This window comes from Aotus nancymaae, unplaced genomic scaffold (genome assembly GCF_030222135.1).
Source record: "Aotus nancymaae isolate 86718 unplaced genomic scaffold, 86718_ANA_hifiasm-v0.15.2.pri h1tg000059l, whole genome shotgun sequence".
Taxonomy (NCBI): domain Eukaryota; kingdom Metazoa; phylum Chordata; class Mammalia; order Primates; family Aotidae; genus Aotus; species Aotus nancymaae.
Genome location: NW_026988473.1, coordinates 78,058,414 through 78,072,058, shown reverse-complemented (window position 1 = coordinate 78,072,058; position 13,645 = coordinate 78,058,414). Strand labels below are relative to the sequence as shown.

The 13,645-nt window shown below is 44.7% G+C and overlaps 1 protein-coding gene across 3 annotated transcripts in view; it reads right to left on the bottom strand.

The window, feature by feature from the left end:
• The window catches only part of AMOTL1 (angiomotin like 1), a 126,077-nt gene that overhangs the window by 14,646 nt on the left and 97,786 nt on the right, over positions 1–13,645 (bottom strand). For all 3 annotated transcript variants that reach the window (XM_021665635.2, XM_012444847.3, XM_064365434.1), the window contains exons 7-9: positions 11,194–11,339; positions 7,120–7,269; positions 2,713–2,903 (exon numbers count right to left, since the gene is read on the bottom strand). In XM_021665635.2, the coding sequence (XP_021521310.2) occupies positions 2,713–2,903; positions 7,120–7,269; positions 11,194–11,339 (487 nt within the window). The remainder of the gene's footprint in view (positions 1–2,712; positions 2,904–7,119; positions 7,270–11,193; positions 11,340–13,645) is intronic.

Genomic DNA, 13,645 nt, shown 5'->3' with positions numbered 1-13,645 from the left:
GCGAGGGTGGAAAGGCACTCCCACTACCCATCCAACACTCCAAACAGGGCAGAGAAGGGGAAGAGTGGGACTGGATAAATCCCACAGAACTCCTGTTCTCTGGGGTAAGAGCCAGTTCCCTTTGCACAAAGTATAAGAACAAGGCTGGGCTAGAATCCTGAGGGTGGGTGACTGTGATTGGGCTCTGTGGCTCTACTCGCTCCCTACCCTCCCTTCTGTGCCCACTACAGGGTTTATGCTTTGGACTCGTTCAATCCCCCACTTCTGAATCTTACTTTCCAGTCCCATTCACACCCTCAGGGCCCAGGATCCCAAACAGACAACGAATCTGATAAACCCACAGAAGCTGAAACAACAATGACACATGGAAGCCCCTGTGTCATTCCTCCAAGGTCACACATTTACACTGCTACCGGGGCTTTAGTATCCTCAGCCAGAGCAATGTGGTCAGGTTCCCTGCTCCCATCACTTATACTTCACATGTGATGTAAGTGACACTCAGAAGGGCTTGTTCCAGATCACACACGCACAGTCAGGAAGGGAGGGAGAAGCCCTGAGGGCAGGTGTCCTGCCTCCCTGTGCAGCGTTCTTTCCATTAAAATCACAGGGAGGGGCCAGGCGTGGTGGCTCACACCTGTAATCCCAGCACTTTGGGAGGCCGAGGTGGGCAGATCACAAGGTCAGGAGATCCAGATCACCCTGGCCAACATGGTGAAACCCCATCTCTAGTAAAAACACAAAAATTAGATGGGCATGGTGGTGGATGCCTGTAATCCCACCTACTTGGGAGGCTGAGACAGGAGAATCACTTGAACCAGGGAGTCAGAGGTTGCAGTGAGCTGAGATCACACCACTGCATTCCAGCCTGGTAACAGAGAGAGATTCTGTCTCAAAAAAAAAAAAGAAAGAAAGAAATCATAGGGAGGAAACTCCCAGGGCAACCGCAGACAGCAGTGCACTAGACCACATATGTCCCAGAGGGCCAGGTCCCTCTGTGACTTGATGATGATCTGTTCTCTTCCTCAGAATAGAGAGGTAATTTAGTTATTAGCTTAGAAAACAAAAAGCAGAATAAAAACCATTTTAATTATGGAAAAATCAATCAATGTTTCAAAAGGCTTCTCTGTTCCCATCCATATACTGCAGGGACAGAACTGGAGGCTGCAACTTCCAACTCTCAACCCAGGACACCGGAGCTTCGCTGTACCATCTCAAGTGTCCATCCCCACTCCCAAAGTCTCACTCTCGTGGACACTGTGGGTTGCTTCCCGTCAAAGTATAGAGACACATAAACAACGTGGAAGCACAGAAAAATGATTCCCAAATGGTCACTTTCCACATGGGTCTGTAGGCCTTTCTTGGTGCAAGTGTGCTGTGGCGCCCCCTGCAGACACCAAGCCCGAATGGTGGCACTGCTTTCTCCAATTCCTGGAGCTGACATCTGTGCGTACTATTGGGGTTTCCCCCCCACTTCTGTAAGGAACCTGAGGGTCCATGAATAACTGAAAGGATAGCCCCTGTCTATCCCAGCAGGCCTTCCCGTATGTAGTCATTAAAAATATGGTAACCCATCCCAAGGCAATGTGGACCGGACGATAGAACCAGGTGCGGCCTTGGCTTTAATGCTTCTCGCTTGGTTCATGCCCTGACATCCAAATAGCACCAGAGCCCTTATTTATTAAAAAGTCCCATTTTCTAGATGCTCCTTTGAAATTTGAGGATCCTTTCCACATAAATTGACCCTAATGTTTGGTGAATTCGAAACAACTTTAAGTTAAATGCCCAATATAACTTATGGGGAGAAAGCAAACTGGGTGGGAGGCAGCGAGGGGCCGGACGGGTCCCCTGCACAGCCACCTGTGTGTGTGCAGCGACTCCGCGTGCAGCTGAGATCCAGCAGCCTAACGTCAAGACGGAACCGCCCTGCTCACTCTTGACAACAGTATGTTTTAACAGAACATTTGGGAGTATTTTTGTGAATGACTGCACACCTTGAGCTAGCTTGTAAAGACAGAAAAGGCCGTGCACCTACAAAAAGAAGGTGAGGCAACAGAGGTAAAAACTGACAGCAGCAGAAAAGAATTTCCAACTCAGTGAAATCAGTTTTCAAGCCAGGCAGATCTCCATTTGACACACGGCCCCACCACTCAGCACCAGCGTGGTTAGGAATCAACAACTGCACCTCTCTGAGCCTCATTTTCTTCCCTTGTAAAATGAAGATGATAACGACATGCTCTCAGGGCTGCTGTGAGGATTACCTGTTCTTCTAGTTTGGCCCATGACATAAACATGGCATCAAAAGGTGTCTTAAATATACTCTCACGACATCACTCTTGGTGATTGCACGGTATTCCACTGTGCCATGTACTTTAAACGATTAAATGAACCTCCTCTTGTTGAAATCTAGGCTGTGTTAAATGCATTGATATTTTCAATAACACTGTGATTATTTAGACATTCATCTTCAGACACTTATGTATTTTTCAGATCAACGTCCAGAAGTAGAATTGTGGAATCAAAGGGAAGATATATATTGCCAAATCATCCTCCGGAAATGTCATACCACCTTGCTTTCCAACTAGCACTACAATCACGTAAGAATAATTTTTAGCTACCTCGCCTCCTGACATGGGCCTTGGACATCTCTGGATACCGTTTGTTTTGATTTTTTTAACTGTGCTTTTACAACTACCAGAGTTCCAGTGGTCTCACCTCTCAGCTGCTGCAGTGGCTGCGGCATTCATGGCAAAGTGTCGGATGGCGCTCTCCTCCAGGTACTTCTGCTCCCACTTCGTCATGTCAGCCTCCAGGGCCAGGATCCGCTCCTCCTTCTCCCGCACAAGTTCCAGGAGGGCTGGGGCATTGTATTCCGGCATGTTGGCTGGCTGGCCATTTCCATGTTTCTGAAGGAGTGGAAAAAACATCTTGATGCTCAAAACCACATCAATGCTGTCTGCACAACTGCCCATACAGAACACATGAGGTTCCCTAGATCCTGCACAATTCACACTCCATGCTACTTCACCTCCAAATTCCTCCATTGTAGTTAATTCTCATGGAGCTCTGAAACACAGACAATACTGTACCAGTTTTACAGATGAGAAATGGGGTTGCTGAGGGATTAAATTAATGATGCAATGTCTCTCCGCTAATCAGCAGTAGGGTCAGGATTCAAACCTGGGTCTATCTCCACAGGTGAAGGTCTTTGCATACAAGAAGTGGCTTATCTAATGGTGTGCAGTTAATTACACCAAAAGAATAGGAATTAAGTCTTGACCTCCTGGTCTAGGGTACTTTCTTGAGAATTCCACGAAGCGATTCCAGTTGTTTGTTTCCCCTAAGGCTGGCGGGGGAAATGGAAGGCAAAGGAAGTGGGAGATGCCCTAACTTGCGTGCTTGTTGACTGCAATGAAGGGAAGGGAGATATTTATACCTGCTCCACTCAGAGGACTGAGAATGAGAATCAAACTAGATAATGTATATGAAAGCAGAAGACCTCTAGCGTAAGGCAAGCTCGTTTTTCAGCTCTTTCCTTCTATCTGTGTTAATAAGAGAAAATAAAGCCATTTTCTGGGTTGCTCACGAACTGAGGATGTTAATACCTCATAATCTTTTTCCTTTAATCAGGTACGCTATTTCCTCTAAAGAGCATGACACAGAAGAAGACGGTGTTCTAAGAGAGTTCTGCCTTCAGAGCAGCAGCAGAGATAGATCATCTAGGGGTCTCAGGGTTAGAGGCCCAGTCAGAGTGTGGACCAGGCTCCCTAGTACTCCAGGGAGAATGATTTCATCGCAGCTAGTCTATGTCCTGGGGTACACATTCTCCTCATGTTTTCCAGTGGTTGCAAATTTAAAATGCAGAGCTGGATGCAAGGTGACAGGTATGTGAATGCTTTATCCAGAACCACATAATCCCCTAGATTAAGAAAAGGACTGGGGAATGAGCCAGAGCAACAGCTGGGCATTTGTGCCGTACTGATGGAATCTAATCCTATCAGAGAGAAAAAATAAATGGGCCTATGGGTTTTTTGTAAACCAAATTTTGTTTCTATTTGATTTTTTAAAGCTACAAATATAAATTATTCTAGGAAGTAGTGTCTTGCCCGTGACCAACATTCTAAGTAGGAAAAGAGCAGAAGGGCATACCTGTCCTCACCTGACCTGTGCAGGAGGGGCACTGACTCCATCTGGCCAGGCACCTAGGCCCAGGCAGGAGAACAAATGAACCAGTCCAGCGAGATGAGAAGCTCCTTTATTTTTAGAAACTTTCCAAGAAAAAGCTCCCATGGCCTCGCTAAGCTGCCGTCTATGCTTGTCGGTTTCTATCTAAATCCCTTCTGTTACCATCTCAGCTGGCTTATTGTTACAGAATCCTTTTAACCTCACATGAGATCATGACAGCTCTTTACAGTGCCCCCCTCAATTCAGGTCATTGAGAGTTATTTATATAAATACATGAATGTCAACATTCAAGGGTACAGAGCTAGCTTGGTCTAACGGGTAAGTGTGCTATTGAGAAAAACCGATGAACGGTCAAGTGGGATTCAGCTGGCTAGACAAGCATTGACTGAGCATCTACCATGTGCCAGGGATGCAACAGTGAACACTACAGATTAAGTCTTCGCCCTCAATGTGTTCTCATGGGAGGAATGTCCTCATTAGCTACGTGACCTTGGGCTGGTCCCTTTAGTGTCCCTGTGTCTCATTTTCCTTTCAAAGAACATTCTTCAGGAACCTTCTCTCTTCACGCTCATAGGACTACTATGGAAGTAAGATGTGAAACTTAATTAGAGCTCTTTGTAAAAGAGATAAAATTGTGAGTTCTTAAAAATGTAAATTCCCAGGCTGGGTGCAATGGCTCACACCTGTAATCCCAGAACGTTGGGACGCTGAGGCGGGCAGATCACGAGGTCAAGAGATTAAGACCATCTTGGCCAACATAGTGAAACCCCGTCTCTACTAAAATACAAAAATTAGCTGGGCGTGGTGGTGCGCGCCTGCAGTCCCAGCTACTTGGGAGGCTGAGGCAGGAGAATTGCTTGAAGCTGGGAGGCGGAGGTTACAGTGAGCCAAGATTGTACCACTGCACTCCAGCCTGGCACCTGGAGAAAGAGCGAAACTCTGTGCTCTCATTGGAAACAAACAAGCAAACTGTAATGTTATTTTTAAAGAGATGCTAAGCATCACAGTTCTGTTTAGAGACTGTCTCCTCATCTTCGATCGCACATCAGCCACACACAGCTGGGGTCTGCCATCAGCTCCCAAGCACAAATTCAAAACGCAAGCAGAGTAATTTCCCAGGAGAGCCTCAATTCTGAACTTTCTGTTCCCCACTGGCGCTCCTCAGCCTGTCAGCAGCCTTCACGCACAGCGGGAACGTTGTTGTCTGCCTGAGGAAAGTGTGTGGGTGAGCCTGCATGGGACTGGATGTGCATACAATCAACTATACTCTGTGGCAATTAAGGTATTTTTCAGATCATTCTAACATCATGTTTCTTGTTCTTCATAAATGACAGGGATAATGGAGGTGAGTCTGGTTTCACAGCACTCAGAAGAGCCAAGGGTAAGTAAACTAACTGTAGGGTGTGGACAGCATATTAACCAGGAAAGAACATTCTTTCTGTGCTCTAAGAACCAAGATTTGCCTATTTGGTCAGCCAAAGAAAGACTCATCAGTGTCCACTGTGGGCCAGTGCCATACCTGGAACCAGGGAGAACCCCTGTCCTCAAGTTGGGGAAGCGACGGTCTCAGCAACTGAGCAACAAAGAACAGCTGAAGGGTGTACCTGTGCCAAAGTGTGTGGCACAGGTTATAAGTATTAGATGTCCACAGACAGACCTGCCTTTTCTTACAAGCTCTCCACCAAGCCAAGGCTGGGAGGCGGAGGTGGGTTTCTTAGTTTTCTGGGCAATCTCACTAACACCTCTTTCTCCAGTCAAGTGCACGTACCTAGAGGAACTGCATGGGCCGGCCCTGAGAGAGGGCTGAGCTGGCCTGAGTTCACGTGCACAAGTGTTTTCAAGTTCAACCACAGCCACTATGCCCTATCCAGTAGATAATTCCATGGGGCCCTGCCATACATTTCCCTGGTATCCCAATTTAGAGCATACCCCTCACCAGCTGCATAATACAGGTCTCTGCTCATCATGCTGGCTGAGGTGGACAGGCTCGTCTGGGGTCAGGAGCCTTTGACCAGTCTTCTTCCTGCTTGCCGTGCTGCAGGTGAACCCCAGGCTGGGTGTTTCACTCTGCTTTCTCCTAGCTGAGTATCATGCTAAGCTGTCACCAGCAGAAAAAAAGAGGCAGCAGGAATAGGAACTTCTGGTTTATATTATTTCTAGGGATGGTCTTAAATCCCTTCTTCTCCTTTACCTCTGAAAACTCACTGATCATCATGCCCTACTAATGTCACCCCGTTATTGGCTCTTCCCTTCAACTCCTCCACGGGTTCCCACTGTCACTACACCCTAGGCTGTACCGACAACCTTCAGGCTGGCCTCTGCGACTTTAACATTCACCCTCTGGACGGGCCTCTGACATCAGACGGCTCTCTCGCCAATCTCTTGCACCATATTTCTCTCCAGCTTAAAAACCTCCCAGTTGTTGGCACTCTGTTGACTACAGGGAAAAGCCCAGTCTCTCAGCTTGACCAAACGCCCTCCACAAGTGGCCTTGGTCTCCTCACCAGCCACTGAACTGGGCATCATCCCCGAGCTACCTGCACCCCGCTGCCCTGGACCTGCCATGCCATTTCGTGGCCCTGTCCTGTACACACCCTCTCTTTCTACCTCTGACGTTCTTGCCCTTGAATGCCCAATAAACTCATCCTTCAATGTCCAGCTCAAATGTCCTCCTCTCTGAAGTCATCTATTGCTGGATTCCCCGCTCCCCAGCCCCAAGCTGGTGACCACTTTCTCTCTGTGAGGACGTATGTCACTCCAGTGAGGGGACTGTTCACCTCCTCTCCTGGTTGCTATATGGGTTCACTGAGGACAGGAGTTCTTGTTTCCCTCTGAATCCTAAAAGCAAGGTGCAGCATCTGGCCCGCAGTGGATGTTCCATACGTTTGCTGAGTGAACATATCCAATTCCTCCACCAGCCCACGCCCAGTCCCTTACCTGCTGGGTCCTCAGCGCGTCCAGCTCTCTCTCCAACCAAGTCCGCAGTCTCCGCTCCATCTGCTCTCGCTTCTCACATGCAGACTGCAGCTGGGTCAGGGCCTGCTGCAGCTTCTCGACTTTTTCAACATATGCTTGCTTCTCTCGTAACTGAGTGCAGGAAAGTAAAAAAGAGCACAGAATTTAGACCAGTGATTCTCAACGTTGAGATGGAGGAGGTGGGGTCAGATTACCTAGAGATCCTATTTAAACTACAGGTGCATGTACCTCTCACCTCCCTAGTCCTATCCTCCAAGTGCACTGGAACAGAGAAGATTTACCCCTAGGCTGCCATTTATACCTATGATGGCTAGGATGTTTGGAACTGAAGACCCTACTCGGGCACCTGCTTTTGGTAACTTATGCAGCTTTGAGCTCAATGCTTGGTTATTGCTTAATAATTTCTGCATTTTCAGGCATTGGAAGTGAGGCTATAAAGAGTTTTTGCACATATGTTTATTGCAGCATTCTTTACAATAGCAAAGACATGGAACCAACCCAAATGCCCATCAACAATAGACTGGATCAAGAAAATGTGGTACATATACACCGTGGAATACTATGCAGCCATAAAAAGGAATGAGATCATGTCCTTTGTAGGGATGTGGATGAAACTGGAAGCCATCATTTTTAGCAAATTAACACAGGAAAAGAAAAACAAACATTCTGCATGTTCTCATTCATAGGTGGGAGTTGAACAACGAGAACACATAGGCACAGGGAGGGGAACAGCACACACAGGGGCAAGTTGGGGGTGGGGATAAGGGGAGGGAGAGCATTAGGACAAATAGCTAATGCATGTGGGGCTTAACACCTAGATGACGGGTTGATAGGTGTAGCAAACCACCATGGCACACATATTTCTACATAACAAACCTACATGTTCTGCACTTGTATCCTGGAACTTAAAGTAAAAATTAAAATAAATCAAATTTTTTAAAAAAGAGTTTTTGGTATCATGAAGAAATTCTTATTCTATAAGTCAAGTGAAAAATCCAGAATCAAAAATTGTATATAACATTATCATAACAATGTTGTCTGTTTATCTATCCAGGAAAGAAAGGCAGGAATGAAATACTTACAGCATTAAGCATGCTTATCTATATAACAGAATGGCAATTTCCTCTTTATTCTTTTCCCTATTTTTTCAAGTTTTCTACAATAAGCATAAATTACACTTATACTAGAGAAATTAGGTATATACGTGTATATGTATGTGTACTTATTTATGTGTGCGTGAATAAATAAAAAAATTTTCTTATTATAGATATCTATGGAGTAACTTTGTCATAAAGATTTCAGAGTCCTTTATAGATTGGTAGTTGGCAGCCTTGAAGAGATGGGAAGTGCATAGTGAATATTTAACAACACAATAACCGAGGAGATGGAAATTAAGGTTAAAATGATCTATGTAAATGTCATATCAGGTATGGATTTAGAATTACGACCAACAACTTCCAATTCTTACTCTCAGAATTTGTGTTGTTTTAATTAGGAGTTTGGCCCATGTTCATAAATCCCGGGCATACTGACAGCATTCTGAGAACTAGCGGGTACCAAAAATCAGGCTTAATCATCGACTTCATTTGGTCCTGAGTGAGGAGACACCCAATGCTATTTCCTGTCATTCTGCACCTGGGGGTATTCAATCCTGAGTTCAGTGGTGACACTGGCAAGTTGGAACATGCTAGTGATTTCAGAACCTACGGCTAGCTGAGCTTTCTGACTCAGCAGGCAGCACCGCCACGAGTCATGCCTGTGTCCTGTCCCAGCTGAAGCCACTGGAATAAAATGGAGATGCTCTAACCTTTCAAGGAGAAGACAGCAACTTTACACTTTTTTAACCCTGTTCTTGGGATACATTTTCATCTGGCCCTTTCGTTCCTTGTGCTTTTGATTGCCCAATTCCGCAGGCTTCTGAAGACCTACTAAGCGAAGGTTCCTGCAGCCTCATCTGACAAAATATTTTGTGTGTGCAATTCATACACCACTTACCACATCTTCCACTGTATATACTTTTCTGAATGCGTAGCCACTAGAATATAAGCGCCAAAAGATTTGCTGATTTTGGTCCCTGCTGGGCAGTGAACAGGGTGTACCCAATGCCTGGAACAGTGCTTAGCACTTAGTAGACACCCAATAAGTATTTGTTAAATGCATAACTATTATCCCTAAGCAATTGCAAGAACCTTGATGGCAGGAATCTGTCTCCTTTGCCTTTGTATCAACCTTAATTCTAGCAAGGCATATAGCCTGTTGAGGATGATTGATAACAGTAATTACATCAGCCAACATTCCTGGAGCACTACCGTGATTCAAGCACTGTGCTTTATATGTAGTACCTCATTTAATCCTCCAAATAACAACAGTAAGAGGCGGTAAAGTCCTTTATTATCTCCATTAGAGATGAGGAAAGTCTTCAAGGTTACATGACTTGCTTAAGGTCACACAGCTGACAGGCTGTGGAGCCAGGATTCTCATTTACAGCAGTCTGCTCTAGAGTTCACTCTTACCCACCGTGGTAAATTGCAGTAGGCTCTCAATATCTGACTGAATTAAGTCCCTTAAAGGAAACTCTAATTAGAAAGGAGTGATGCTGGAAGCAGACCTATGAGACATTCTAGAGAGGCTACACTCAACCAACCAAGATTTCGTATGAATATAAGAATACAAAAAGACCTATAATGGTGGTTATAACTTGTCTTCAAGAAGCACAACTAATTTTTACTTTAATAGAAATGTTAAAACTAAAAGATTTTTTAAACCACAATTTTCCTTAGCTCCACTCATAGAGATGGAGATGTCATTTCAGTGATGCCAATAATGAGAAGCCCCAGCCTCCCTCAAGCATAACATATCTCCTGTCTTTAAGGAGTGAGGTCACCGTCTGCGGCAAATGTTTTCATATTTAATACATTCCTTAGTGGCAACATACCATGGGGGCTGCTGCCCTGGATCCTTATGCTAGTATTAAAATGGTAGTTTCTTATGCTAGTATTGAAATACTTACGCTAGTATTTCTTACGCTAATATTAAAATACTTATGCTAGTATTTCTTACGCTAGTATTAAAATACTTATGCTAGTATTTCTTACGCTAATATTAAAATACTTATGCTAGTATTTCTTACGCTAGTATTAAAATACTTATGCTAGTATTTCTTACGCTAGTATTAAAATACTTATGCTAGTATTTCTTATGCTAGTATTAAAATGGTAGTTTACCAGACTTGTGGGGTTTTAAAGGCTTCCGACGGGCAAGACCCTCATTTACTCCATCATGTTCCTCTTCAGCTGATTTATCCTTGTGTTTGAAATCTGATGAAACATCCCTGTTGGGAGGTTTTTCTGACAGTCTTTTCTATTCAACAGCAGTTGGGTTAGTAACAATACTGTTTCCTGTGTGCCCAGCAACAAGCCAAGCACTTCAAGCAGACTTTCTCAGTTAAGACTCTTCCAGACTTTGGGCTTCTGCTTCCTGGAATGGACGCTGCTCAGGTCAGCCTGTGTACCACAGAGGCACCTGCCGCCACCACCACAGGGCACTGGTAGGTGCAAGGCAGCAGGCCCCTGGCTGCCTGCCCTCGGCCTCTGCTCCTTTTCTTCGTCATCTATAACCCAGATTCCTTGGCTTGGACCTTGGAAATGGTCATTTTAATTCTTCAGTCAGGCTTCAAGGAAAAGCCTACCTCACAACACTCAAGCTAGAGGGTTGATTTCATCAGAAACTACTAAATGCATGATGACTAAATAGGACACGTGTCAAGCAATGGGCTGTAGGCTGGGCTTCACACCAAGTGTGAGGGCTTTGCTGATGGGATTCTCATGCTTTTCCTACTTTGCCTGGCTCTAGAATGCATAAACTCTGTTTTTAATCAGTTTTTTTTTTTTTTTCGAGAAGTTTCCCACATCCCTCCCCTGTCTCAACTCCTTAGAATTGGCTCTGGTTAAAGTCGCCGGGTTAGGAGAAGAAAGTGAAAGCCCTCAGGGCTCTGCTTCCCCTCTCCCCGCCCCAAACCCCACAGCCTGGTCTCACCTCCTCTTCCAACTTGATGACCCTGGCCTGGGCATTGCTCAAAGCCTGGTCCAGGATCTCAATGTGTCTCCGATGGTCCTCACTTGCAGTCCGCACTGCTGCTAACTCCATTTGTAACTTCTCCTTTTCCTTCAAGAATTCTTTGTCTAGAAGGGAAACAAGAACAAAACTACCTCTATCAGAAATCGCTCACCCTCTAGGCCCACAGCCAGTCTACATCTGGCAAGAATTAAAAATAAAAAAGCAGGCAAATCGTGGAGGACTGAATTGCCGTTTCTGCTGCCTTTTAATGGTGGTAGTAAGAAGGTTATGGTTTTCTCAAAAACCACCTTCAGTGGTAGATACATTCCAGGCCACACTTGTGAACAGTACACAAATAACTAGTGACCCCACATCCTCCATAACTCACTTCTCTACAACGCTGGCTTTCATACTTCAAATTAATCTTGTATGTACTATTACTTTTTATGCTTCCAAACTTCCCTGCTTCAGTCTTCCAAATCCGTGATGAAAGGGTAGGTAATATTAATAATATTAACATTCTCATTCATAGAAAAATAAACCAAGGTCCCGACAGGTAAGCTCTTTGCTGAGGCTAGACAGCAGAGAGCGACCTGAAGAAGAGGACTCTGCCTCTTCTCCCCTTCTGTGGCATTTGAAATGGTGCCTCTGAAACTTCCTTCCCAATCCATGGAAAACAGGCATGTGAGAGACCTAAACAAAGGGGTCAGTAGCAGCCCACTAGCGCTGCCCACCCCCATCCACAGCCCTGACGGAACCAAAGCATTTTGTACTTTCTGTGCAAAGTCACTGATATTTGAGCACCCAACCCTAGGTTTGGACAACATCTCAGTGGGCATGGTGCCTGCTGGCCTTGTCCAAGCTCTGGAGGGCACTCAGGTATTACTAAGCAGGCAACCTGGAAATGAACCACAGGATCTCAGAGCTTCTACCTGGCTATCAACCTAAGCATAAAAGTTCTTCTCTTTGTTAAGGGCCACCAAGTATACACTGATGTTGACCAGAAGCAATAAAATGATCATCCGAGCTCAAGAATAGAAGCCACAGCCTAAGCTTCTCATGTTCTGCAAATCTGTGATCACTATCTTTGCTATGTCACAATGATAGCTATTTAGATAGAGTCCTGAGTTAACAAACACCCATCCCGTCCCCTCCAACACCTCCCCACAAATACATACATGATCTCAGCACTTGCTACTTGCTTGATAAGCAGTATCATATTGTAGCTAAAGAAAGGATTTTAGCATGAGAAAGACCTGGAAACTGTTTTCCAATTACGAGGTCTCAGGTGAGGTATTTAATCTCTCTGTGCCTCAGCTCCCTCAGCTATCAAATGGCAATGGTAACATCTACATCACAGTGTTGTTATGATGATGCTGTTGATGAAGATGATGCTTATAATGTATAAACTGACCTGAGCATTCAGGACTTTGTTTTGGTTATTATTGATTCCCTGAGCCAAAAAGAGCACCTGGCTCAAAAATATTGGTGAATGAATGAAGGAGTCTTTATTATGTGCCAAGTTCAATGTCCACTGAACAATACATCATAGCTCCTGTTAGCTATTAGGTATTCCATATCCTCGTGATCTCCTAACACTCTTTGTTACACAGCTGTCCACTCGACCTTCTAATCCACTGCTTACTTACAAGCCACCACGCATCGGATGGGCAGTACTGACCGTGGATACCACTGGTTCCTTCCTCTGCCCAGGCTCCCTAAACCCCACAGTGTATATTACAAAGGTGTGGAGACTGGACAAAAGCTACGTTAGTTTCTGGAGTGTTTTGCAGACCTCTGGAATTCATGGGTCAAACATCTCTGTATTGAATTTGGTGACTTTAGACTTCAAGCTCCAGAAATATCATTTAGTATCACTCACACTGGTTCAGAACTCCTTGTCCACTGATAGAAGTAGTTCTGTCAATTACAAAGTTTTGAAAACAATGTTCATGATACTAGCAATAATAATATCTTCCCATGTTTGTTGAATAAGTACCGTGTTCCATGAATAATTACTTATAGTAGTCCTTTTATTCTAAGTTTACTGTATGAGGTAGGCACCATAATTCTTATTTTCCAGCTGAGGAAAATGCCACTAAAAAAAAGGATAAGTAACCTGCCACAGAGGTGATGGTCATCAATGGCAGAAACGTAAGTTGCATTTGTATCTAATGTGTATTCATAAACACATCCCTGCACTACCCCTCCTTTGCAAGCAAGCGTAAGTATAGAAGAGCCCCGTGATAACACAGATTACTGCACTGATTTAAGTTATGTCACAGGTCATATATCACCGAAAACACAGCAATTAGGTTCACATGTGTAACCATTTACAAATATTAACTAATGAAGCATCTACTACACGGAGGCATCACAGTACTGGTTAAAAGCATGCGGCTAGAATCAAACTGCCTGGGTTCATACCCAG